The sequence below is a fragment of the Phyllobates terribilis genome, unplaced genomic scaffold, assembly GCF_046119375.1.
Source record: "Phyllobates terribilis strain yellow unplaced genomic scaffold, ASM4611937v1 Scaffold_7__3_contigs__length_470593459, whole genome shotgun sequence".
NCBI lineage: Eukaryota > Metazoa > Chordata > Amphibia > Anura > Dendrobatidae > Phyllobates > Phyllobates terribilis.
This window is the reverse complement of record NW_027362767.1, coordinates 83,733,933-83,759,788: the sequence shown is the minus strand read 5'-3', so window position 1 is coordinate 83,759,788 and position 25,856 is coordinate 83,733,933. Positions and strand designations below refer to the sequence as shown.

Here is a 25,856-nt window from a genome sequence, read left to right as displayed (position 1 = left end):
AGTGAACAGTGCAACAACATTGCTTGGGTACCTCCATTTTGGAGGAGGTGCCTTATATATGGTGAAGTCCTCCGGCCATTGGCTGGGGACTCCTTAGGACGGCGCGCGCGGCCCCTTTTAAGAGGGAGGGAGAGCGCGCGCGCGCGCCCTAAGCACAGTGGCCGGGAAGGAGCGCGCGCTGCCAGCAGAGCGGGAGGAGGACGCCGGGCACGGAGCAGAGAGGTGAGGGGAACAGCGTCCCTGCCTAGCAGAGGGCAGGGACGCCGGCGCTACAGTACCCCCCCCTTTAGGCCCCCCCTTTTTTAGGCCAGACAGAAATTTAGCAAGGATGAGCGGGGCATGGATGTTCTCCCGGGGCTCCCACGTTCTCTCCTCAGGACCAAACCCCTTCCAATCTACTAGAAAAAAGGTCTTTCCTCTTACCCTTTTGGTGGCAAGAATGTTCTCTACCTCAAACTCGTCCTCAGCAGAAACCGGAGCAGGAGGCGTACCTGTAGACTTGGAAAAAGAGTTAAGTGCCACAGGTTTGAGGAGAGATACATGGAAGGAGTTAGGGATCCGTAAGTTGGCCGGGAGTTTCAATTTATAGGCCACCGGGTTGATCTGACTGATGACCTCCAGAGGACCGATGAACCGAGGCCCTAACTTGTAAGAAGGTATCTTGAGTCGGACATATTTAGATGAGAGCCAGACTTTATCTCCAGGACGAAATTGTGGAGGATCCAGGCGTTTTTTGTCAGCGTGTCTTTTCATCCGTTCGGACGACTGAAGGAGTGCGGATCGGGTACTCTCCCAAATGGAGGAAAATTTGCTAACGAGAGATTCCGCAGCCGGGTTGTCCACAGAGGTGGAGACAGGAAAAGGAATCCGAGGATGCTGACCGAAGACTACAAAAAACGGGGATTTGGAGGAGGATTCGCTCTCGTGATTGTTATAAGAGAACTCGGCCCATGGTAGGAGATCCACCCAGTCTGAATGATGGGCATTAACGAAGTGCCGGAGGTAACTGGTCAGGTTCTGATTGATCCGCTCCACTTGACCATTGGACTGTGGGTGGTAAGCGGAAGAGAAGTCCAGGGTGACGTCTAGCAGTTTACAAGTGGCTCTCCAGAAGCGTGAGGTGAACTGTACCCCACGATCCGACACGATGTGGAGGGGCAGGCCATGAAGACGAAAGATGTGACGAATAAAGTCTTTAGCTAGCTCGGGTGCAGACGGGAGGCCTGGCAGGGGAACGAAATGAGCCATCTTGGAGAAGCGGTCAGCGACCACCCAAATGACCGTACAACCGGCAGAGACTGGGAGGTCAGTTATAAAGTCCATTGCTATATGCTGCCAGGGGGCAGCAGGTACAGAAAGCGGAAGGAGGCGACCGGCTGGCAGATGTCTCGGAACCTTGTTGCGGGCGCAGGACACACAGGCAGAAACAAAGTCTATTACGTCCTTGTGCAGGGTAGGCCACCAGTAGTGCCGGGTAATAAGCTGGAGGGTCTTTTTCTGACCGGCGTGGCCAGCCAGTTTAGACGAGTGACCCCAGGGAAGGATCTTCTCCCGATCAGGTACTGATACGAACGTCTTTCCGGGAGGGAGACGATTTAGACTCACGGGAGCCACCTGCATTACTCTGGCGGGATCGATGATGTGTTTCGGATCTTCCTCGAGATCAGACACCAGAAAGGATCGAGACAAGGCGTCCGCCTTGACGTTTTTGTCAGCCGGGCGAAAATGAAGAACAAAATCAAAGCGAGCAAAAAACAAGGACCACCGGGCTTGGCGCGGGTTAAGTCTCTGGGCATGCTGGAGGTAAGCCAAGTTCTTGTGGTCAGTGTAAATTATTACCGGGTGAAGAGCCCCCTCGAGCAGGTAACGCCACTCCTCCAATGCCAGTTTGATGGCCAATAACTCTCGGTCTCCTATGGAATAATTGCGCTCTGAGGAGGAGAAGAGTTTAGAGAAGAAGCCGCAAGTTACCATCCTCCCGGAAGATGATTTTTGAGTAAGTACCGCTCCGGCTCCAGAGGAGGAGGCGTCAACTTCCAGGAAGAACTGCTTGTTGCCGTCCGGGCGATGCAGCACCGGGGCGGAAGAGAAGGCCTGTTTTAAGGAAAGAAAGGCCTCCTCTGCTTCGGGCGGCCACTCTTTGGGATTAGTACCCTTACGGGTGAGCGCGGAAATTGGGGCAGTCCGGGAAGAGAAGTGCGGTATGAGGAGGCGGTAGTAGTTGGCGAAGCCCAGGAACCGCTGAATGGCCTTCAACCCCTCCGGTCGAGGCCATTTCTCGATGGCAGACAGTTTCTCTGGATCCATTCGTAGGCCGGTCTGAGAAATAATGTAGCCCAAAAACGGAAGCGAGGTCTGCTCAAAGAGGCACTTCTCGTATTTAGCGAAGAGGTGATTCTGCCTGAGCCTGAGCAGGACCTGACGAACGTTCCTCCAGTGAGTCTTGAGATCCTGAGAGAAGACCAAGATGTCGTCCAGGTACACCACTACGCAGGAGTAGAGAAGGTCCCGGAAGATGTCATTGACCAACTCTTGAAAGACGGCAGGAGCGTTACAGAGACCAAAGGGCATTACCAGATATTCATAGTGGCCGTCCCGGGTGTTGAATGCCGTCTTCCATTCATCCCCCTGACGGATACGAACCAGGTTGTACGCCCCACGGAGGTCCAGTTTGGTGAAGAATCTAGCCCACCTCAGACGATCAAATAACTCCGGAATGAGCGGAAGGGGGTACTTATTCTTCACCGTGATCTGGTTAAGGCCTCTATAGTCTATACAGGGACGGAGAGAGCCGTCCTTCTTTTTGACGAAAAAGAAGCCTGCTCCCGCCGGGGAGGTAGATTTCCGGATGAATCCCCTGGCCAGATTCTCCTCAATATATTCGGACATCGACCGGGTCTCAGCAGCGGATAATGGATAAATACGCCCACGGGGAGGAGTAGTACCAGGTAACAGGTCGATAGGGCAGTCGTATGGTCTATGAGGGGGTAGTGTCTCTGCCTCCTTTTTATTAAAGACATCAGCATAAGACCAATAAGGAATCGGAAGTCCAGGTAGATTAGCTGGGGTAGGAGAAGGACGGACGGGATGGACGGGAACCAGACAGGTCTTATGGCAGTCCTGTCCCCAGCGAAGGACTTCTTCGGTCTGCCAGTCAAGCACGGGTGCATGTCTCTGGAGCCAAGGTAGACCTAGCAAGAGGGCGTGAGAGAGTCCAGGCAGAACATGAAAGGAGATACTCTCAGAATGCAGCATTCCCACCTGCAGAGTAATGGATTCGGTGATGAGTTGGATGGGGCGTGGTAAGAGACCCCCATCCACGGCAGCAACAGACAAGGGTACAGCCAGAGGTTTGGTGGGGATGCGGTATTTCTCTACCAGGGACTGTGAAATAAGATTCCCGGCTGCTCCAGAGTCAAGTTGGGCTAGTTCGAAATAACGGTTCTCCCCGCAGACGATTGAGACTGACAGCAGCAGAGATGGAGAGGATTTATTCTTGTCTAGGTCGACCTCTCTGAGCGAACCTAGACACAGGCGTTTCCCGACCTCTCCGGGCAGGCACGGATCCGGTGCTCCTTACTGCCACAGTAGAAGCAGCTCCCCTCGGCACGGCGTAAGTCCTGACGGGTTTTGACCATCTTGGTCTGGTCGACCTGCATAGGCTCAGGAGAGTGTACCTGGGAGAGACGGATTTCTGAAAAGTAGGAGCTAGACGTGGAAACCTCCTCTCATGGGTGACCTCTTTGGCACGCTCCTGGAACCGTAGGTCAATCCGGGTGGCAAGAGTTATTAGGTCATCGAGAGTGGTAGGAATGTCCCGATCGGCAAGTTCATCTTTAATACGGCCGGACAGACCCTCCCAGAAGACGGATACCAGAGCGTCGTTATCCCAGGCCAGCTCCGAGGCAAGGGTACGGAACCGTATGGCATATTGGCCCTCGGTGAGACTTCCCTGACGGAGGCGTAGCAGTGATGATGCGGATGAGGTCTTCCGTCCGGGTTCGTCGAAGACTTTCCGGAAAGCCATGAGAAAGGCAGGCAAGTCGGACACCAGGGGGTCTCCTCTCTCCCATAGAGGATTTAGCCAGGCCAGGGCCTCCCCGGTGAGATGGGACATGATGAAGGCAATTTTGGCCCGGTCGGAGTTAAACTGGTGGGACAGGAGTTCAAAGTGCAGGGTGCACTGATTTATGAAGCCCCGAGCCTGGGCGGAGTCGCCTCCGAAGCGAGGAGGTGCAGAAAGCCGGGGTCCGGGGTAGGATACCATGGTATTAGTGGACAGCGGAGCTGCCGGATTGCGAGTCATTGCACTGGCGGAGGTTGCTGGCGGAGCAGTCAGAGTGTCCAGGCGAGAATTGACATTCCGCAGGTGACCCAGGATGGACTCCTGTTGGGACCTCTGACGGGACAGTTCATGACACAGGTCCGAGAGCGAGGGAGCTTGGGTGCCACCGGGTTCCATGGCCCGAGCAAACTGTAACGGGTCTGGGAGGCGGAACCTCTGAGCTACTATACAAGGGGGCGGTCCTTGTAAGGGAGCGGGTGGCGACCAGGCAGGCAGTCACAGCAGGTGACCGGGACAGTCTCTAGAAGAACGGGCAGGAGGTCACGGCAAGTGACCGGGGCAGTCTCTGGATGAACGGGCAGATGGTCACGGCAAGTGACCGGGGCAGTCTCTGGGTGAACGGGCAGATGGTCACGGCAAGTGACCGGGGCAGTCTCTGGGTAAAGGGTTGGTACGACCTGTGGCGGCTGATGGTAGACGTGAGCTCCCAGGTGAGCAGGCGAGAGTCTCTGGATAAACGGGTGGTCACAGCATGTGACGGCGGAGCCTCCAGGAAGACCAACAGACAGGCGGCAGATGAGCGCTCCCAGGTGAGCGGGCAGAAGTCTCTGGACAGGCGGGTGGTCACAGCACGTGACGGCAGAGCCTCCAGGTAGGCTAGCAGACAGGCAGCAGATGAGCGCTCCCAGGTGAGCGGGCAGGAGTCACTGGACAGGCAGGTGGTCACAGCACGTGACGGCAGAGCCTCCAGGTAGGCTAGCAGGCAGGTAGCAGATGTGCGCTCCCAGGTGAGCGGGCAAGCTGGTCCATAGACAGACTGACAAGAGTTGGAAGGCAGACCGTCGGACCTCAGGCAAGCAGGCAGGTAGTTGATGTGCGCTCCCAGGTGAGCGGGCAAGCTGGTCCTTAGACAGACTGACAGGAGTAGTAAGGCAGACCGTCGGACCTCAGGCTAGCAGGCAGGTAGCAGAATATCAGGCAGGAATAAGACAGCAAGCTGGCAGGAATCTGGCAGGTATCTGGCAGGTAACTGGCAACGGGACCTGAGGGCTGAAGCAGAGTAGTGAACAGTGCAACAACATTGCTCGGGCACCTCCATTTTGGAGGAGGTGCCTTATATATGGTGAAGTCCTCCGGCCATTGGCCGGGGACTCCTTAGGACGGCGCACGCGGCCCCTTTAAGAGGGAGGGAGAGCGCGCGCGCCCTAAGCACAGTGGCCGGGAAGGTGCGCGCGCTGCCAGCAGAGCGGGAGGAGGACGCCGGGCATGGAGCAGAGAGGTGAGGGGAACAGCGTCCCTGCCTAGCAGAGGGCAGGGACGCCGGCGCTACATCTAGCAATTCTGAAAAATGGCGGAGATTTGGACACATCCATCTCTTCATCTTCCTCTTCCTCGTCTACAGATAGAGGAGGACGGAGCTGCTTCCCTATCGAGGAAACAGCCTCATTAAGGCAGTCAGGTCTACCATGGGGTTAGCAAATCCCCGGCCCAAAAAATCTATCCAAGACGTAATGTTCAGCGGTCTAGAGCAAAAAAAGAGGAGATCATTTCCACTAAATGAGCATGTTCACTCTTTGATTAAGAAAGAGTGGAAAAGACCGGAGAAGAAGGGCTTCCTTTCCCCTAAACGAAAGTACCCGTTCGAGGACCCTGCATGTTCCTTTTGGGAGAAAGCGCCAAAACTGGACGTCGCCAAAGCCTCAAAGAAATACTCCCTTCCATTTGAGGACATGGGCATCTTAAAAGATCCCATGGATAAAAAAAAGCAGACCCCTTCCTAAAGGGTTCCTGGGAAGCCGCTGGGGGTGGGGGTTAAAACCTGCGGTAGCTGCCACATGTACGGCCAGGTCATTAATGGTCTGGCTGGATCAGCTTGAAACACAACTGAGGCAGAAAACATCTAGAGGCACAATTCTTGAAATTACCCCGGATTGAAAGGGGCAGCGGCCTTCCTAGCTGACGCCTCAGCGGACTCTGTCAGATTAGAGGCTAGGGCGACGGGGCTCGCTAACGCGGCCAGACGAGCCCTCTGGCTCAAACATTGCCCCGGGGATCTACAGACTAAATCAAGATTGTGCTCCATCCCCTGTGAGGGCGAGTTTCTATTTGGGCCCGCCATTGATGACATCTTGGAAAAAGCAGGGGACAATAAGAAGCAGTTCCCTATCCAGTCTAACACTGCTTACAGAAAACCTTTTTGGAGTAAAAGGTTTATCCGTAGAAAACACCCTAAAGAGCAGGATAGGTGGGAAGACAGGAGAAGGAAGACCAAAGGGTTCCTATTTAATAAACCCCCCCCAACGATAGCAGAAAGCCTCCGCCCCCAATGAGGATTTGCCCTGGGAGGGGGGAAGGCTATCAGGCTTTCTCCCGGCCTGGGAGTTAATATCCGACAGCTCATGGATTCTGAGCCTAATACAATCAGGCCTGAAACTCCAGTTCCTCACATTCCCTCAACAAAACTCAGCTGGCCTTGGAGCAGGAAATACGTGGACTGGTAGGGAAGGCAGTCCTTCAAGAGTTCCCGGGGTGGGGAGGAAGGCAAGGGCTTCTCCGTTATTCCTGAGGGAAAAAAAGCAGATGGGACGTACAGGACGATTGTAAATCTAAAAAAGCTGAACAAACTTTTGACGGTGGAAGCCTTCAAAATGGAAACAATAAAATCATCAGTAAAGATGCTGTTTCCCGATTGTTTCATGGCCGTCCTGGATTTAAAAGACGCTTATTATCACGTCCCGATACACAAAGACTACCGGAAGTTCCTCAGAGTAGCAGTTCCTATGGGTGGAGTGGTCAAACACTATCAATATACGGCCCTCCCATTCGGCATTGCCTTAGCCCCAAGGGTTTTCACCAAAGTTCTTGCATAGGTAATGGCTCATCTAAGGGAGCAGAACACCCTGGTCGTCCCATACCGAGACGACTTCCTGGTAATGGGCAGCTCCTTCCTAGACTGCAAATCCCATCTGGGAAATGTCATGGATTCTTTGACTCGCTTAGGGTGGCTTTCTAATCTGGAAAAATCCAAAACAGAACCATGCCAGATACAGGAATACCTAGGCATCGTGCTGGATTCAAAAAGACAGGAGTGTCGTCTCCCCTCAGGGAAAATTCACAAAATCATAGGCCAGATATCACGGCAAAGTCCCACCCGTCTATGTCCCTATGGAAAGCCATGTCCCTTCTAGGCTACCTGACAGTATGTTTCCCAGCCGTCTAATGGGCTCAAATACATACCAGGATCCTACAGTGGGAAATCCTAGAGGCAGAAAAATCCCTAAAAGGGCATTTAGAAGGGCAGCTAACGCTATCTGCAGAAACCACACTTTTCCTAGAGTAGTGGGGGAACATAGACAATCTAGCCCAGGGGATTCCTTGGACAATCCCGACACCTCAAGTCTTGACCACAGATGCAAGTCCCGGGGGCTGGGGGGCTCACCTCAACAACCTTGTAGCTCAGGGGGTCTGGACAGAATGCCTAAAGCTAGTGTCTTCAAACATGAAAGAGCTCCTAGCAGTAGAGCGGGCACTCCGGGAATTCATGCACACACTACAAGGACACCACGTGAGGGTCTTTTCAGACAACCGAGTAGTAGTGGCGTACTTGAACCACCAGGGGGGTACACGGTCCCATTCCCTAATGCAGGCGACAGAGGTCATCTTTCGCTTAGCCGAGGAGAACTTACAATCCCTATCAGCCCTACACATAAAAGGGATAGAAAATCGCACCGCAGACTTTCTGAGTCGGACACAGCTAAAGCAGGGCGAATGGGAGTTAAATCAGTCAGTTTTTCGGCAGATTGTACAAATGTGGGGACGTCCCTCCATAGATCTGTTCGCCAACAATCGGAACAAGAAAACACACTCTTTTTGCTCCCTAGATCCCAAAGGGAACCCTGTAGCCGTGGATGCCTTCATTATCCCGTGGAGTTACGCTCTAGCTTACGCTTTTCCTCCGACCGCTCTGATTCCAACTGTTCTGAAGAAAATCAGGGAAGAGAAAGCGAGGGTAATCTTGATAGCCCCCCTTTGGCAAAGAGGGCGTGGTTTTCGTGGCTGAGGATGTTATCAATCTCCGACCCATGGGTTCTTCTGGAGCTTCCGGACCTTCTTTCTCAGGGTCCGTTTCTCCATCCTCGGGCTTCAAACTTACACTTGACAGCCTGGAATTTGAGAGGGCTCTTCTGAAAGACAAAGGTTTCTCCCCAAATCTTATCACCACGCTACTTCAAAGTAGGAAACCTGTGACCACCAAACTGTACGGGAAAACCTGGAAGAAATTCCTTTCAGTCTCAGGTTCCAGGCTGGGTGGGGAGGTTCCATTGACAGCTATCCTGGAATTTTTACAGAGGGGTTCGGAGCAGGGTCTGGCCACAAGTACCTTAAAAGTTCAAGTTGCGGCCCTGGGAGCGCTCTACAATTTTGATCTGGCTAGGGATAGATGGATATCTAGGTTCATTAAAGCATCATCTAGATCCCGACCCATCCCATCCCGAAATACTACACCCTGGGATTTAAACTTGGTCCTTTCAGCTTTAACGGAGGCCCCTTTTGAACCTCTGTCGGAAGCATCCCTAAAAATTCTGTCCCTCAAAACAGCATTCTTGGTAGCTCTCACATCCGCACGTAGAGTTAATGATATTCAGGCCCTATCGGCAGCCCCCCCCTTCACACAAATCTTGGAGGATAGGGTTACTCTGAAAACCGACCCTGCCTATCTGCCAAAAGTGGCGTTGAGATTTCACAGGTCCCAGGAAATCACCCTCCCTTCTTTCTGCCCCAACCCTAGGAACACGAAAGAGAGGGTCTTGCATACACTAGACGTCAGAAGGTGCCTAATCCGATACCTAGAGGCGACACGAGTGTAGGCAGGATAGTTCTCTCTTTGTTTGCTTTCAGGGCCCTCGTAAGGGGAAGAATGCTTCTAAGGGCACGCTGGCCAGATGGATAAGGGAGGCCATCACACTATCGTACTCCTCACGTGGGGAAGCTGCCCCGGAGAAACTGAAGGCCCACTCAACAAGAGCGGTGGCAGCCTCCTGGGTAAAGAAGGCCGGTGCTACGATAGAGCAGATATGTAGAGCGGCAACCTGGTCTTCCCCCCTCTACCTTCTTCAATCACTACAAGCTAGACTTAACCTCTTCTTCAGACCTTACATTCGGGAGAAGGGTTCTGGAAGCTGTGGTCCCCCCCCCCCCCCAATGAGTCACTTCTCTGTAATTCTCTCCGTGGTGCCGTCATGGAGGAAGGAGAAAGACGTAGTTACTTACCGGTAACGGGATTTCTCAGAGCCCATGACTGCACCCGTACATTCCCTCCCTTCACGTGTGGGTGCGCACACTTATTAGTTACCTGTTGTAGCCACGTGGTGTCTCTGGAGAGTTCTTAAATTGTAACATTTTGTGTTACTAACCTGGTGGTCCTCTCATGCTCTGTAAAAAACTGATGCGGGAGAGAGGTACCACCCTTTTATCAGTAGGTTTCCTGTCCTTGAAGGGCGGATTCCCTCTCTCCGTGGTGCCGTCATGAGCTCTGAGAAATTCCGTTACCGGTAAGTAACTACGTCTTTTTTTTTTCTCATTAAAGTACACTCTGCACCCCATCTTGACTGAAACAAATCAGAAATGTAGAAATGTTTGCCAATTTATTAAAAAAGAAAAACTGAAATATCACATGGTCATAAGTATTCAGACCCTTTGCTCAGTATTGAGTAGAAGCCCCCTTTTGAGCTAGTACAGCCATGAGTCTTCTTGGGAATGATGCAACAAGTTTTTTACCAAATGGCTGCAATGAAACAAAGAGTGAAAAATTTAAAGGGGTCTGAATACTTTCCATACTCACTGTAGATGGTGCTCACATACTATATACAATGACTCAAAAAAGTATTCATACCCCATGAATTTTTCCACATTTTTTTTTCATGTTAAACCCACAAACTTAAATGTTTATTTGGATTTTATGTGATTATACCAACACAATGTAGAAGGTATTTGTGAAGTATAAAGGAAATGATACATGGTTCTCTAATTATTTTAAAATTATAAATCTGAAAATTGTGAGGTGCATTTTTTTATTCAGCCCCCCTGAGTCAGTACTTTGTAGAACCACCTTTCGCTGCAGTTACTGCTGCAAGTCTTTTAGGGGTATTCCTCTACCAGATTTGCATACTCGCTCTAGTTCAGTGAGATTGGATGGAAGCATCTTTGAACAGCAATTTTCATGTCTTTCCGGAGATTTTCAATGGGATTTAGGTCTGGACTATGACTACAACATTCACACACATGAATATGCTTTGATCTAAGCATTGTAGCTCTGGCAGTATGTTTAGGGTCATTGACCTGCTGGAAGTTGAACTTACACTCCAGTCCTAAGTCTTTAGCAGCCTCAAACAGGTTTTCCTCCAGGAGTACCCTGTTAGCGCCTTCCATCTTCCCATCAACTATGACCAGCTTCCTTGTCCCTGCTAAAGAAAAGCCTCCCCACAGCATGATGCTATCACCACCTTGTTTGATGGTAGGGATGTTTTTTTTTTCACCACACATAGACTATTGCATTTAGCCCAAAAAAGTTCTACTTTGGTCTCATCAGACCAGTGCACCTACTTCCCCAAGCTCGCTGTGTCCCCTACATGGCTTTTTGCTAACTGCAAACAGGACTTTTTATGTCTTGCTTTCAAAATGTCTTTCTTCTTGCCTCTCTTCCATAAAGACCAAATTTGTGGCGTATACAACTAATAGTTGTCCTGTGGACAGATTCTCCCTCCTGAGCTGTGGATCTCTGCAGCTCTTCCAGAGTGACCATGGACCTCTTCGCTGATTCTCTAATTAATGCTCTCCTTGCTTGGGATATCAGTTTAGGTGGACATCGATGTCTTGGTAAGTTTGCAGTTGTGCTATACTCCTTCTATTTTTGAATGATGGATTGAATAGTGCTCTGAGAGATGTCCAGATGTTGGACAATTTTTTTTTTTTTTTTTATAAACTAACCCTGCTTTACTCTTCTCAGCAACTTTATCCCTGACCTGTCTGGTGTGTTTCTTGGTTTTCATGATGCTGTTTGAACCTTAATTCTCTCAAACCTCTGAGGCCTTCACAGAACAGCTGTAGTTATACTGAAAATAAACTACATATAGGTGGACTCAATTTACTATGTATGTAACTTTTAGCGGTTTAACGGTATAACTCTGTCGGACTGGCATTATTGCCTTGTGCATAAGCAGTGTATGGACATTGGGCTGGGGTGTGGTTGCAGGGGAAGTGGTTGAGAGGGGGGTTTTTGTGTGAGGTACAGTTGTTTGTATTATGACTTTTTTTAAAATGTTTAATAACTTATCTGATTAAAAAAAATAGGTAATTTCTGGAGTCAATTGGTCACTCAGGATTTTGCTTAGGGGTATCAGGCTACAGAAGGATGAATACAAATGCACATTACAATTTTCAGATTTATATTTTTAAAATGTTTAGAAAACCATGTATTTGCTTTACACTTCACAAATACTTGTTAGTTTGTGTTGGTATATCACATAAAATCCCAATAAAAAAACATTTGTTTGTGGGTGTAATGTGAAAAAAAAGTTAATGGGGTATGAATACTTTTTCAAGGCACTGTATGCTGGACTTTACATGAAACTTGGTCCTACAGATGGATACCAATACCAAATTGGTGTTATTGAAGACCACATACTGCTTGAGGTAGTGGCCTCAACTTGTATCCCACAGAAAAAGCGGGTGTACCTCCAGTAGAAAAACGTCTGGGAACAATAAATGAGATAAGTGAAATGGGAATAAAGACTGCCGTAAACATTAGATAGCTGTCGGTGGACGATGTTTCGGCCGATGGTTCGACTGGAAGCCATTTCGGCAGTCTCTCCCCTTCAGAGGAGTGCTTGTTCGGCTGAGCACTCCTGTGCTCTCTGAGAAAGCCGATGCTAGACATGTTTTTAATTAAAAAGTTCCTATTGTTTCCTCACTATGCCAGAGAGCAGCATAATGGATCCTCATTCCAGCAATGTATTTCTTACTATAGTTTTGATAAGGACTAGTAAACCTGTTTGTCAGGTAGTTCTCCATATTCATGAGCTCTGTGTAACCCCGCCTCCACCACTGATTGGCACCTTTCTGCCTATGCACAGTGTACACAGAAATCTACCAGTTCTCTTAATGCCAAGCTCTCTATAACCCCGCCCACACCACTGATTGGTAGATCTGCAGCAGATAAAGCAGTTATTTTATCAAAACTACAGCAAGCAAACCAGTATGAGACACATTACTGGAATTAGGGTCTCTGCCCCTTCACCATACTTGTTGCTGGGTTTGGCTGATATTAACCCCTTTTAATGCTCCACAAAAGTGAGTACACCCCTCACATTTTTGTAAATATTTTATTATATCTTTTCATGGGACAACACTGAAGATAACACACTTTGGATACAATGTAAAGTAGTCAGTGTACAGCTTGTATAACAGTGTACATTTGGGTTACCCTCTAAATAACTCAAAACAGCCATTAATGTCTAAACCACTGGCAACAAAACGGAGTACACCCCTGAGTGAAAATGTCCAAATTGTGCCACATTAGCCATTTTTCCTCCCTCAGTATCATGTGAGTCATTAGTGTTTATAAGGTCTCAGGCGTGAATGGGGAGCAGGTGTGTAAAATTTGGTGTTATCGCTCACACTCTCTCATACTGGTCACTGGAAGTTCAACATGGCGCCTCATGGCAAAGAACTCTCTCAGGATCTGAAAAAAAGAATTGTTGCTCTACATAAAAATGGCATAGGCTGTAGGTCGATTGCCAACACCCTGAAACTGAGCTGCAACACGCTGGCCAAGATCGTACAGGGTCATATCCAGAGGTTGTCTATTAAAAATAGATGTATGAGTGCTGCCAGCATTGCTGCAGAGGGCAAAGGGATGGGGGTTCGGCCGGTCAGTGCTCATACTGTGGCGCCCTGCTACGCACAGGTGCCACAGAACCCAGTAGGGTGCATGGATGGACTTCTCCACAAGGGGCCCTCACACATTCACACACCTCCACCCTACCACCTCAGACCACCAGAGGGAGCCCATTAGGGATATATATATGGAGGGTGGAGCTAGGCAGCTCAGTTAGTTGTTAGTTCAGTGAGTCTCTCAGTCTGAGGGAGAGTGTGCACTTAGACCAGTGAAGAGGCAGCACGCTGGCTGCTGTGCTTAGGCGAGCCAAGGCCTACAGCACGAGTGGAAGCCTAGTGAGGGCCCTGAGTGTGGCCGAAGGCAGAGGAGAGAGGAGGGGGCAGAGGAGCGTTCCAGGCTCACCCCGAATTATACACCGGACACCGGGTCCGCGCCTACACGGTCCCTTTATACCCAGTAGGGACCACCAGATACCTGGAGGACTACAAGTCCCAGGTCGACCAACGCTGACTACCGTACCAGGGCTAGAAGTCACAGAGGCCCCAGCATCCAGGGAGAGTGTTCTCCAAGAGAAGGCCCTACCACCAGGTCAGCAGGTGCAAGAGAGAGAGACAGTAATTAAGCCAGGCCTAGCTCCAGGCAGGTCAGAAGCTTAGCAAGTGAAAGCAACGGATCAGGAGGCCCTATACCCGCTCACTGGGGAGAGTCCAGAAGTGCACCCTTCGTACCGAGTACCCTGGACTATACCTGCAACTACACCAGTAAAGGTTCCGAAGCGAACCCCCGTGTGAGTGTCTGTCATTTCTCCCTGAACCGTCCTGGCCGTCTCTCACCTGTTCCACCATCCATAAAACCCACGCTGCCCTGAGGCCCGCTCCACCTGTGGGGAGCCGTTCCATCATAAGCTGCCCTAACATCTGCCTCAGAGGACTGTTGCAGCGCTGGTAGTCCTTACCAGGCACCACAGGTGGCGTCACGAACACTTTACAAATCCCCTATAAATTCCCTTTTTGTTGACAGCCCTGGGCCATGGACTGGGCCAGCCACTGTGATATCTCCCACCAGCATCCATAGGCCCGGCTGCAGAGTACCCCACAGCCCTGGAGGCGCGTCAATACCATACGCTGCACACTGCATCAAATTGGTCTGCATAGCTGTCATCCCAGAAGGAAGCCTCTTCTAAAGATGATGCACAAGAAAGCCCGTAAACAGTTTGCTGAAGACAAGCAGACTAAGGACATGGATTACGGGAATCATGTCCTGTGGTCTGATGAGACCAAGATAAACTTATTTAGTTCAGATGGTGTCAAGCGTGTGTGGTGGCAGCCAGGTGAGGAAAACAAAGAAAAGTATGTCTTGCCTACAGTCAAGCATGGTGGTGGGAGTGTCATGGTTTGGGGCTGCATGATTGCTGCCCACTGTGGGGAGCTACAGTTCATTGAGGGAACAATGATTGCCAACATGTACTGTAACACACTGAAGCAGAGCATGATCCCCTTCCCTTCAGAAACTGGGCCATAGGGCAGTATTCCAACATAAGAACAACCCCAAACACACCTCCAAGACCACATCTGCCTTGGTAAAGAAACTGCGGGTAAAAGTGCTGGACTGGCCAAGCACGTCTCCAAACCTAAACCCTGTGGGGTATCCTCAAATGGAAGGGGGAGGAGTGCAAGATCTCTAACAACCACCAGCTGTGTGATGTCATGGAGGAGTAGAAGAGGATTCCATTGACAACCTGTGAAGCTCTAGGGAATTCCATGCCCAAGAGAGTTAAGGCAGTGCTTGAAAATAATGGAGGCCACACAAACTATTGACACTTTGGGCACAATGTGGCCATTTTCACCTAGGGGTGTATTCACTTTTGTTGCCAGCGGTTTAGACATTGATGGCTGTGTGTTGAGTTAGTTAGATGGCACACCTTATTTACACCGTTATACAAGCTGTATGCTGACTACTTTTACATTGTATCAAAGTGTCATATCTTCAGTGTTGTCCGATGAAAATATATAATAAAATATTTACAAATGTGAGGGGTGTACTCACTTTTGTGATATACTGTGTATACGTCATGGAGCAGGTTCAGGAGCTGGGCAGATGCAATTTATGTTACACAGCCAGCATCTGCCTCTAACAGCAGTGATCAGAGCTAGCTCTGACTGCTGCTGTTAACTCCTTAAATGCCACTATCAAGCACCGATCGATGCGTTTAAACTGTGTGATCCTGCCCACTGTCTTTTTCTGTCGCCCATAGGTCCCCCCCCCCCCCATCCTACATGATTGCGGGTTGCTGATGGGTTGCCATGTCAGCCAGGAGCCTACTGCATGTCGGCACTCCTATGAAGCCGAGCCACCGGCTAGGCTTCATAGGAAACTGTGATCGTTACTAAATACTATGAAACTGTAGTATGGCAAGTTTTTAAAAGTATAAAACTAAAGAAATGTAAAAAAATAAACCTATCAAAATATAAATTTGTTTAACCTGTGTTTTAAATGTGTTAAAAAATAAAATCAAAATGTTGAAAATTAAATAAATATAGAATATACAGAAAATGACCTGTAAGTTTAAAAGTATTCTCGCTGCTAATCCTATGAAATATTCCCTTTAATTCTGCTATATCTGGTAGATGAAGGCTAGAAATGTTATCTGGGTGGCCAACCACTGCTGTAGTAGCCAGTATAAACCTTCGTACAACTGAAATATATTTCTATGCCTTTAAAATAACATTTTATCCCTCTACCAAATACCTATAATAATATAATCATCTAACAATAACAAAAGCCGAGGCAAAAATAATGATGTACTGCTGGGTAGTTCAACTGCGCGCACGATCCTCGGACATAATGTTATTGTAAGCCGACCAGGTCTTTAGTGGAAGATTTCATTGATGGTAACAGCTCCTTTATGATTAAGCGACATACTGGGGTCTACCTTGAACTATCTTTTTTTGAGGGGGTAAATTATATTTTCTGTTAATGACATAATAAATATCACCATGAATGTAACTTATTAAAATTGTTTCTGTCGCTTTGCTGCAAAGCTTCGGCTATGTCTAAAGTCATCTCAGATTTTCCTCGGGAGGAGAATAAATATTGATATCTCCCATTCAAAATACCAAGTTTGTTTTTTAAGAGATCGCTAAGCTGGACACAAAATATTCGCGTTGTCACCAGCTCAGCAAGATTTGCTGCTGTAATGTTGCCTTGTGTAAGCAGCACCGTGCGGTTCCCGATATATCACTGAGCTAGTTTGTCTGTATGAAAACCAAGTCTTTCCAAAAGTCTGTCTGTGGTTTTAATCCTGTGGTGCTGAATGGTACGTGATGGGTTACACATGCTGGAAGGGTCTAGGAAAATGAATGTATAATTAGCTTGAAGGGGGTATATGATAAATTTTAGATCTCTCCAACATCAACATGTTTGACTACGCCAGACACAAGACCATACTAATTACTATGGCATCTCAAGTACCCAATGTTTTCTTATGTGCTACCAAAGCAATGGGAAAGAGTCTACTGTAATGCCTCTTGTACAGAAGCCTAGGGTGGTCCTATAATGAGCGTAATGCCCTGGTTAACAAGACCTGAGGAGCAGCCAAGTGCTTAGAATCTCCTTAAAGTTTTAGTATTTCTACTGTATGCATTAGAGGTTGATTATATAGTACTAGACCCTATAGTGATATATAATTTCATTTTTTTTTTTGCATTGCAAATTGGTGGGAAGGGAGTAGTTGTGAAATATTTTATAGTGTGGGCCTAAAAGGGCATTAGACTTGTAGACTTCTTTAAAGAAGGACCTATCGCCACTACTGACAGGTCTGTTTTAGTAAATACTAATGAAAGTGTAAAACAAGGTAACTTAGAGGACTTATCACCTCCTGTGAAACCACATAGAGAAAAAGAAATATAACAGTTTCCTAAATATATAAAATCCCGAAAATTAAAACATTTCCTCACTATTTTGGTGATTAAAAACTCTGGCTGCTTTAAGAAAACGAAACTGAAGTCTGCTTAAATCTGGGCTCTCCACTGTCTCACTATTTTTCCAGTTTTTTGAAACTTCCTGCTTTTGAGCTAGGAAATGCCACTATGTGGGGGAGACTGTGTGCAGCATGTAAACACAGGAGAGTCTTATTTTTATGATTAAAGGGAACCTGTCACCAGAAATAACGCTAATAACCTGCAGATATGCGGTTTATCTGCAGGTTATTATCGTTATCATGCTGCCCGGTGCCTGCACACAACCTAATGCAGCGTGGAGAAAATTAACTTTATTCTCCCCGCCAGCATTCGATTTCAGTCATGGATGCGTGCGCAGTGTCAGTTCAGCTGTGTTCGGCTGTAACCTCGCTCCCGGTCCTGACTAACAGCTGAGCCCCAATGCAGAGCCAGTGTCAGTCAGTGCAGGGGTGAGATTATAGCCGCCGCTCTGTATTCTCAGAGTGGTGACTGAACTGGTGCCATCCCCGCCTCCATGACTGAAACTGAATGCTTGCGGGGAGAAAAAAGTTAATTTTCTCCCCACAGCGTTTGGATAAGTGCAAGCGCCGGGCAGCATAATAATGCGATTAACCTCATATCTGCAGGTTAGTAGCATTATTTCTGGTGACAGGTTCCCTTTAATGTATCTGTATATAAGCTTTTGCCTAAAGTCCCCACTGCCCCTTCTCATATCTACTCAATCCTCCTTCTCCAAAATCAGCTTCTCTGCCATTACAGAAGATCAACTTTCCTCCTTACTCTCCAAGTCACACCTCACCACCTGTGAACTTGACCCTATCCTGTCCCACCTCATCCCTAACCTTACTACACTCTTCATCCCAACCCTAACCCATCTCTTCAACCTGTCACTAACAACTGGTGTCTTCCCCTCATGCTTCAAACATGCCACGATCACACCCATCCTCAAAAAACCCTCCCTTGACTAGCTATCGCCCCATATCACTTCTCCCATATGCCTCAAAATTACTACATGTCCATTTTGAACTGTCCTCCCACCTCTCCTCCTGCTCCCTCTTTGACCGCTTACAATCTGGCTTACAACTGCACCATTCTGCTGAAACTGCCCTGACTAAAGTCACCAACGACCTACTAACCCCCAAATATAAGTGACACTATTCTGTCCTTCTCTCCTTCTCCTCCTGGACCTGTCATCTGCTTTCGACACAGTGGACCATTCCCTCTTACTACAGATTCTCTCATCCCTTGCCATCAAAGACTTGGCCCTATCTTGGTTCTCCTCATACTTAACAGACAGGACCTTCAGTGTTTCTCACACACACACACACACCACCTCCTCATCTCGCCCCCTATCTGTCGGTGTCCCCCAAGGTTCAGTCCTAGGACCTCTGTTCTTCTCAATCTACACCCTCGGCCTGGAACAGCTCATAGTCCCACGGCTTTCAGTATCATCTCTATGCTGACGACACACAAATTTACCTCTCTGGACCCGATATCACCTCCTTACTAAATAGAACCCCACATTGTCTGTCCGCTATCTTATCCTTCTCTGCTAGATTTCTAAAACTTAATATGGATAAAACTGAATTCATCTTCTTTCGCCCATCTCACTCAGCCCCCCCATCTGATCTATCCATCAAAATCAATGGCTGTCCACTTTCCCCAGTCCTACAAGCTCGCTGCCTCGGGGTAACCCTGGACTCTAACCTCTCCTTCAAACCACATAGCCAAGCCCTTTCCACTTCCCGCCAACTCGAACTCAAAAACATCTTCCGGATCCGCACCACGAATCTGCAAAAATACTAGTGCACGCCCTCATCTTCCGCCTCGACTACTGAAACCTCCTGCTCTGTAGCCTCCCCTCTAACCCTCCAATCTATCCTAAACTCTGCTGCCCAACTAATCCACCTGTCCCCCTGCTATTCCCCGGCCTCTCCCCTCTGTGAATCCCTTCACTGGCTCCCCATTGCCCAGAGACTCCAGTTCAAAACCCTAACCATGGCATAGAAAGCCATCCACAACCTGTCTCCTCCATATATCTGTGACCTAGTCTCCCGGTACTTGCCTGCACGCAGCCTCCGATCCTCACAAGATCTACTTCTCTACTCCCCTCTTATCTCCTCTTCCCACAATCACATACAAGATTTCTCCCGTGCATCCCCCCTACTCTGGAACTCTCTACCCCAACACATCAGACTCTTGCCTACCGTGGAAACCTTCAAAAGGAACCTGAAGACCTACATCTTTCGATAAACCTACAACCTGCAATAACCATCGCTGCAAGACCAACTCTACCCTCACCTACTGTATCCTCACCCATCTCTTGTAGACTGTGAGCCCTCACGGGCAGGGTCCTGTACCAGTTTTCCATTGCGTTTTTGTTCAAGATTTTTGTAATTACTTCTGCTATGTATACCCCTTTTTCACAAGTAAAGCGCCATGGAATAAATGGCGCTATAATAAATAATAAATAATGTGCGCCAGTGTGAGGTGGATCCCTGTATATTATGCAAATCTGAATTGCTGTAATGCTGAGAGAAATAAGCTGATTTGTTAATGGTATATATTTGAAAAAAAAGTCTTCACAACTGATAGATCCTGTTTAAGGATAAGCACAACATTTTTGTAGATGACTTGTGCAAAAGGTATGTAATTTGCTCCACAAGAACAAAAACATCCGATGACTCCAATCAATCAATAGATTGTAAAAGCTTTAAAATTACTAGTTGTCTGATTCAGAAAGTTATCCTGTCCCACTTTAAGACGGCATTTACACATCGGTGTGTCACGCTGTATGATTCATGAACAGGCTGCAGGTCTCTTGACAGGCATATATGAGACTAATCTATGCATCGTCAGGAGACTAATCTATGCATCGTGGTCCGTACTTGGGTATGTGAATCCAGCCTAACCTACATGTTAAGAGGAGAGTGTAGGTGCCTTCAGAATAAGATATAAAGGCTAGTTCCAACCACCAATTTATCTTTATGATGTTTAGGGCAGTAGAATTTTTTGATATACCTCCGACATCCTCATAATGCATGATAATGATATTGCGGTCAGCAGCACATCACAGTAGGCCTGAGTCTACAGCATAACGCCAAGGTTCTTTGAATGCCGAGCAAAGTGTTCCAAGTGTCTAAGGTCTAATTTTTCTTTTAGGTTTTCTTTGGAAGCAGCTGGAGTAGACCTTTTAAATAGTCAGTTATAGAATATATCCAGGAAAAAAGAAAAAGCAGTAGTGGTCTTAGATTCTTAGAAAGGCAACATTCTATTCCACCTGCCAACATGAAAAACCACTAATGTAACAGAGGAGCCTTGTGTAGTGATTACGGTGGGTTACAGGACAATGAGAACAAGCAATGCATAAAATAAACTGGGTAATCAATTCATGCCTTGCCATTTTGATTTTGCTATGCTAAAAAAAAAACCCTCAGACAAACCTCTTGGTCAACCCCCCAACTGTGTTTACAGAAGCACCAGACCCAGGAATCTTGGAATTCTACATTTACAGAACTTATGGAATGTGTGTGTGTGTATAAGACAGGCTCAGTAAATGTGACTACCAAGTATTACACACAGTATTCAGCATGGAAAATTCCTTAAAGGAATATTTTACCAACCTGGTTAGGTGAAAAACTACATCTCTTCTCCATCTGAAAATATTATGACATATAAGGAATCCAATTTACTGTGAAAACGTTTGTCCAAAGTTTGCTTTGCTCCACGTTGTACTACGATTTGGGTTTGAGTAAAATTTAACAAACTGAAATGGTCAGCTTTATATGCCTTTTTAGAGAATGTCCATCCTACAAAGCCCCCCCCCCCCATATACATTAGATGGCTGTTGGCGAAACGATACTTCGGCCGATTGTTTAGCCGACAGCCATCTCGAATGTCTCCTCCATACACGAGCACTCATTTGGTTGTCGAGTGCTACTTTGTTATCCGTAAGAGAGCTGTCACCAGACATCTCTACCAGAGGTAGCGATTTTCAGTCCAAAATTGGATATGCCTGATCGTCATCTCCCCCTACCATCAGTTGGTCGGCGCCCTCGTACACGTTAGACTTTCAGCCGAACTCGTCAATATCGGCAGGTGCGGCCGTCATTAGTCTGTGTATGGGGGCTTTAGATTAATTTGATCCTAAAGGTGCTTATGCACATTAGATTGCTTCAGAACACTATACCTTCTGACTCCTCTATATAATTGGGAAAGGGAAATAGGCCACTGCCATACACCTGTAGGACAAAAGAATGGCATTTTTGTTGAAATCCATAATATTTGCTTCTTTTTCTTTACATCTAGAATACAAAGTATATTGTAAAATAATGAGCACCACTTAATATAAGAAGTGCACCCATCGCCCTCAACTTGTCTGCTTGTCGATAAGCACTGAAGAAGCCAAATTAGTTGATATGCCGATTTGGACGGTTCCCAACTAACCAGTTTATACATATTCCTCGAAAAATAACCTTCATTTTATGAAGCTTTCAATGTGAAAGACCCATTCCCACCACCATTTTCTCATCCATGTGCTGCCAGATTATAAAACAAACAGCCCAGCCATTGAGTTAATACAACTTCATTTTTTTTTATGGCTCCATGAGTTAGTTCCATTTAAATGTATTACTTGCCTAATCTAATCAGTTTTTACGGCTCAGAATCTGTCATTCAGATTCATTAAAATGGATGAAAAAACTAAAGGAATCTGTTTTTTGCCTTTAAACTGATCCATTGCTAAGTGACAATGGAGAAAATAGTTGAGATGGTCTGCAGGCTCGATTATTGGCAAGTTCAGCTGACTGACTGTATGGGACCCCCAAAATCATCTGTCGGGGGAGAAAAGGATCTGGCATGTCCAATTTCATACTGCTGATCCTTTTGTTCTCGGCAGAATACGTTGCTATCGGAGGAGTTTGGCAGCAGCTCTCTCGTAGAGAACACTGGAAAGGTTGGTTGGCTGAGCAAGTATGATGGAGTCGGGAGCAAGAGCTGCCGGCTGAGCCATCGATATACTGGGTACAGGGCCCCTACCCTCATCAGTTTTTGTTTTTTTAAATGGATGATAAGAAGAAAAAAAAAATAGAAGAGAAATTGAATAGAAAATGGAAGCAGAATGACACATAAGAGACAAAAACAAAAGTCTGCTTTTGACAGACAAAAGACAAACTAGTGTATGAATGTGCCCTTAGCCTGGGAAAGTTGCTTTATTAGATAGTTGGCCCATGTCTGCCAGAGCAGGAGCGACTACTTTTCATGCCTCTGGCTCATCAAGATGCGTCTAGAGCGGTGTATGCTCCCCCCTGTGGCATTATCAGCTTTAATAAGGCATATGGACCAATGTGTACTGATGGTGCAACTTCTTCAAAGTGAGGGCTCATTCAGACGTCCATTTTGTTTTATGTAGAGGAGAAAAACGGTCCTAATTTCATCAGTGGTTTTGTTCAGAGTTTCATCAAAGTGTGATCCAAATTTCATCAGTTTTTCTCGAATGAGAAAAAAAATAATTCTCTACTTTATCCTATATCTAACAGTCCGTACAAAGTGCTATCCAATTGTTTTTTGTTTATTTTTTGCCCGGATCCATAGTTTTGTATTGCCGAATTTTGATTCTACACTTGAAAAAAAAATGTACATGTGAAGAGCCTTAGCTTATACTAGGTATGGGATCCATCCGTGAAAAACCGATGCCTGGACGAGCCCTAATATTCACTTTCACACCAAATTGTGCTTCAGAATTCTCCTCTTCCTCCAGTGGGGATCTTGAGAGGTTCTAATGAGAATAAATCCATCCCTGTTATATGTACAGAAGTGATCCAACCATGTTCTAAATGTAGATGACGAGGTGAATAAACCTATGGGAATCTTTGCTTTTTCTAACCTAGGAATACAAAAGGACACACAGCCCAACAACTAATCGACGGTCGTCTCTCCTCAAACAAAATAAATATATATATTACACCAAGCAAGAAAATTTCAACTTTCTTCCTTTCTTTTAGGTGAAATGCTAAAGCTCTTTTCACATAATTGAATAATGTTACAGAAGATTAGATTGCCTTCTCAGTGCATTAAATTCATAGTTTTTAGAAATGCCTTCGGTTTCTTACAGTCTCGCTGACCCTTGCTATTGCCAAAAACATGATTGATTGGGACCAGTTCAGAACAATATGTCCAGGACAGAAGTATCATTCATCTGAATTATGCAGGCCTGACAATAGGTGGGCTGCCAAATTAGCCACCAGTAGGGAGTAAGAGTGGAGGCAACAGACCGGGTCTTCTAACAACTTTCAAAGAAACTTGAGCTTACATTCACCCCTTGTTTTGCAGTGGAGTCGAGAATAGTCGTCAAGCCAAACCATTATCTAATCTCTGGCCACAAAGCAATTTAATACATCTAATCTAGGTATTAATTTTAATTTACAGTGTGGATATTTGGAAAGTTAGAATGCACATGTGAGGTTTTCCGAATAAAATATTGATTTACAGGAAACAAAGTCTGTTACGTTTTAGAGTCAAGATCGTTTGTTACAATGTTCAGATGCACAGAAAATGCGACAGTGACAAATCACCCCACTTTAGCGATCATGTTCTTAGCTGACCATATGCTATAGAATGTACAAGGCTGAGAAGCCAATCGTTTGGCAGGCACCAATCGTAAGCGGAGAACTTACATTTTTTAGTTTTTTTTTTTTTTTAATTGTCAGCTACAATAATTGCCAATGCTTAGAGAGTTGATACAACAATTATCAAGAGAAGCTCAAGTCAGGTTACAGATCAAGACCACAGTTGATAAAATGTAATATTTTGATTTATAAACATACGGAGCGACCGTACTAATCAACCATAAATGGCAAGTTGTGCAGAAAACATTCTTCAGAAATATTTAGTGTATGAGAAGTTGCCATCTTTTACCTACTGTGTTTTGCGAGTAGATGAAGCTTCAGGAAAACGGCCAATGGTGTTTTTCTTAGTGTCTTTTTTGGCACCTTCTCTGTTCTTTTTTGCGGAAACTTTTCTGCTGGCATGTATTTTTTTTGTTTTTACTTCTACGTATAACGGAAGCTGCCTGAAGAATAGACAGGTCATTTCTTATAACCGATTCATCCGAAGTAGGGAAGAGTGAAGCCAGCACTGATTGGCTGTAGGGATTGTGTAACATGACAACTATGTCACACAATCCCTGGGAGTGCCATTGACGACACTGCTGGAACGGCGCCGGTACCAGAGGAGACTATAGGTGTTATTATTTTACTGGGGGCAAACATGCTGATTGAGAATGGGATCTCCAAGTAGTGGACAACCCCTTAAAAAAATATTTAAAAGTGCTTGTTTAGGCAGATTTCTGAGAAAACGTGCCTAAAAAAACCCACAGTGTTCACATACCCTTGGGGTAGATACGCAAGTAGCGTCTTCACTGCGGACCTCTCACAGCTTAGAGGCTGCAGTGATATTCCCATTGGCATTTACTGCTGTGGATATGAAGTGGAGGAGCAGCATAAATTGATATTCTGCGCACATCAAACCCAGAGATTGAGCCTGCTCAGACACTTTGCTGTCTCTGTAAAACGCAGTGAATTCTTAGCAGGTGAATACTTAGTGGAAAATCTACTGTGTTTTTGCTATGTGGGAATTTACCCCTAAGTACTTTGATTTCGGACTACTGATCTTTTTGTTCTCAGTGAAAAAAAAGCTGCCGCCAAAGGAGTCTGGCAGCGGCTCTCAGAGAGCATATGAACGCTCATGTTTATGGAAGATTCGGGAGTGATGGCTGCCAGTGTTAGAGGCATAAATAAATATGAATGAACTGCATTTAGCTTTATAGTGGTTATGCCCAAGAACTGGCTGCAGTGCTGTAGATGTGACGTCACTGCTGCAGCCAATCAACAAAGTCCGGATCAGCACTGGAACCAGGAGGGGTAATTAAAAGCTAAGTTTATTTTATGTTTCTAAGCCTATAGAGTAATACATATTAAGAGGACAACCCCTTTTAACATAATAAAATAACTGTTACTTGCCTATTAAATTTCCTAATGCTCCAATGCTGAAGGTCTCCTCCGAACTGCAATGATGACGTAACATCCATCGTTTATGTAACTACCACAACTAATCTCCAGCCTCAGTGGAAAGATGCATTACATGCAAACATTACCACCGAGGCCAGTGACTGACTACAGCGGTCAGATGAATGATGGCAGACGATTCTATAGGTAAGTAATGTTTATTTATTATGTTGGCACATTTCTAGCTCTTAGCAAATTTTTCCTAAAATCTTGCACTTTGATGTAAATGAATGTGATTCAATCTGTGAACATTGCTGTGGATATTGGGGGAAAAAAAAAATCTAGATATAATTTACTCACTTGAGTGAAAGAGCCGTCCTCATTGCACTCTGGAATGAAAACTGCTTCCTGCGGCTTCTTTGCTTGTTCCAGGGCCTGTGTCCTTTCCAGCCGACACTTGCTCTGTCCAGCATCTTGGAAAGAAGAGCTAGTAATTATTCTGCCATTTATATATACTTCTTTTTAAGAATGCATTTAAAAATTAAAGGGAACCTGGCAGGTCCGGTCCCCCATGCCCTCCAGCCCAACCACATTCATATACTCCTTTCTAAATACCCTACCTAACAGCACCTTTATTCTGTTGGATACATAAACAGATGTTTATAAAAAAAAAAAAGTATTTTTTTTTAAACATCTGTTTATGTATCAAACAC

General features: G+C 46.5%; 1 protein-coding gene and 1 long non-coding RNA gene across 6 annotated transcripts in view; one reads left to right on the top strand and one right to left on the bottom strand.

Moving 5' to 3' along the window:
- Positions 1 to 25,856, bottom strand: part of SMOC1 (SPARC related modular calcium binding 1) — a 301,635-nt gene that overhangs the window by 189,150 nt on the left and 86,629 nt on the right. For all 5 annotated transcript variants that reach the window (XM_073638912.1, XM_073638909.1, XM_073638911.1 and 2 more), the window contains one exon: positions 25,504 to 25,616. In XM_073638912.1, coding sequence (XP_073495013.1) covers positions 25,504 to 25,616 — 113 coding nt within the window. The remainder of the gene's footprint in view (positions 1 to 25,503; positions 25,617 to 25,856) is intronic.
- LOC141153777 (uncharacterized) overlaps positions 1 to 25,856 on the top strand; it is a 140,232-nt gene that overhangs the window by 36,372 nt on the left and 78,004 nt on the right. The gene's annotated exons all lie outside the window — the stretch shown is intronic.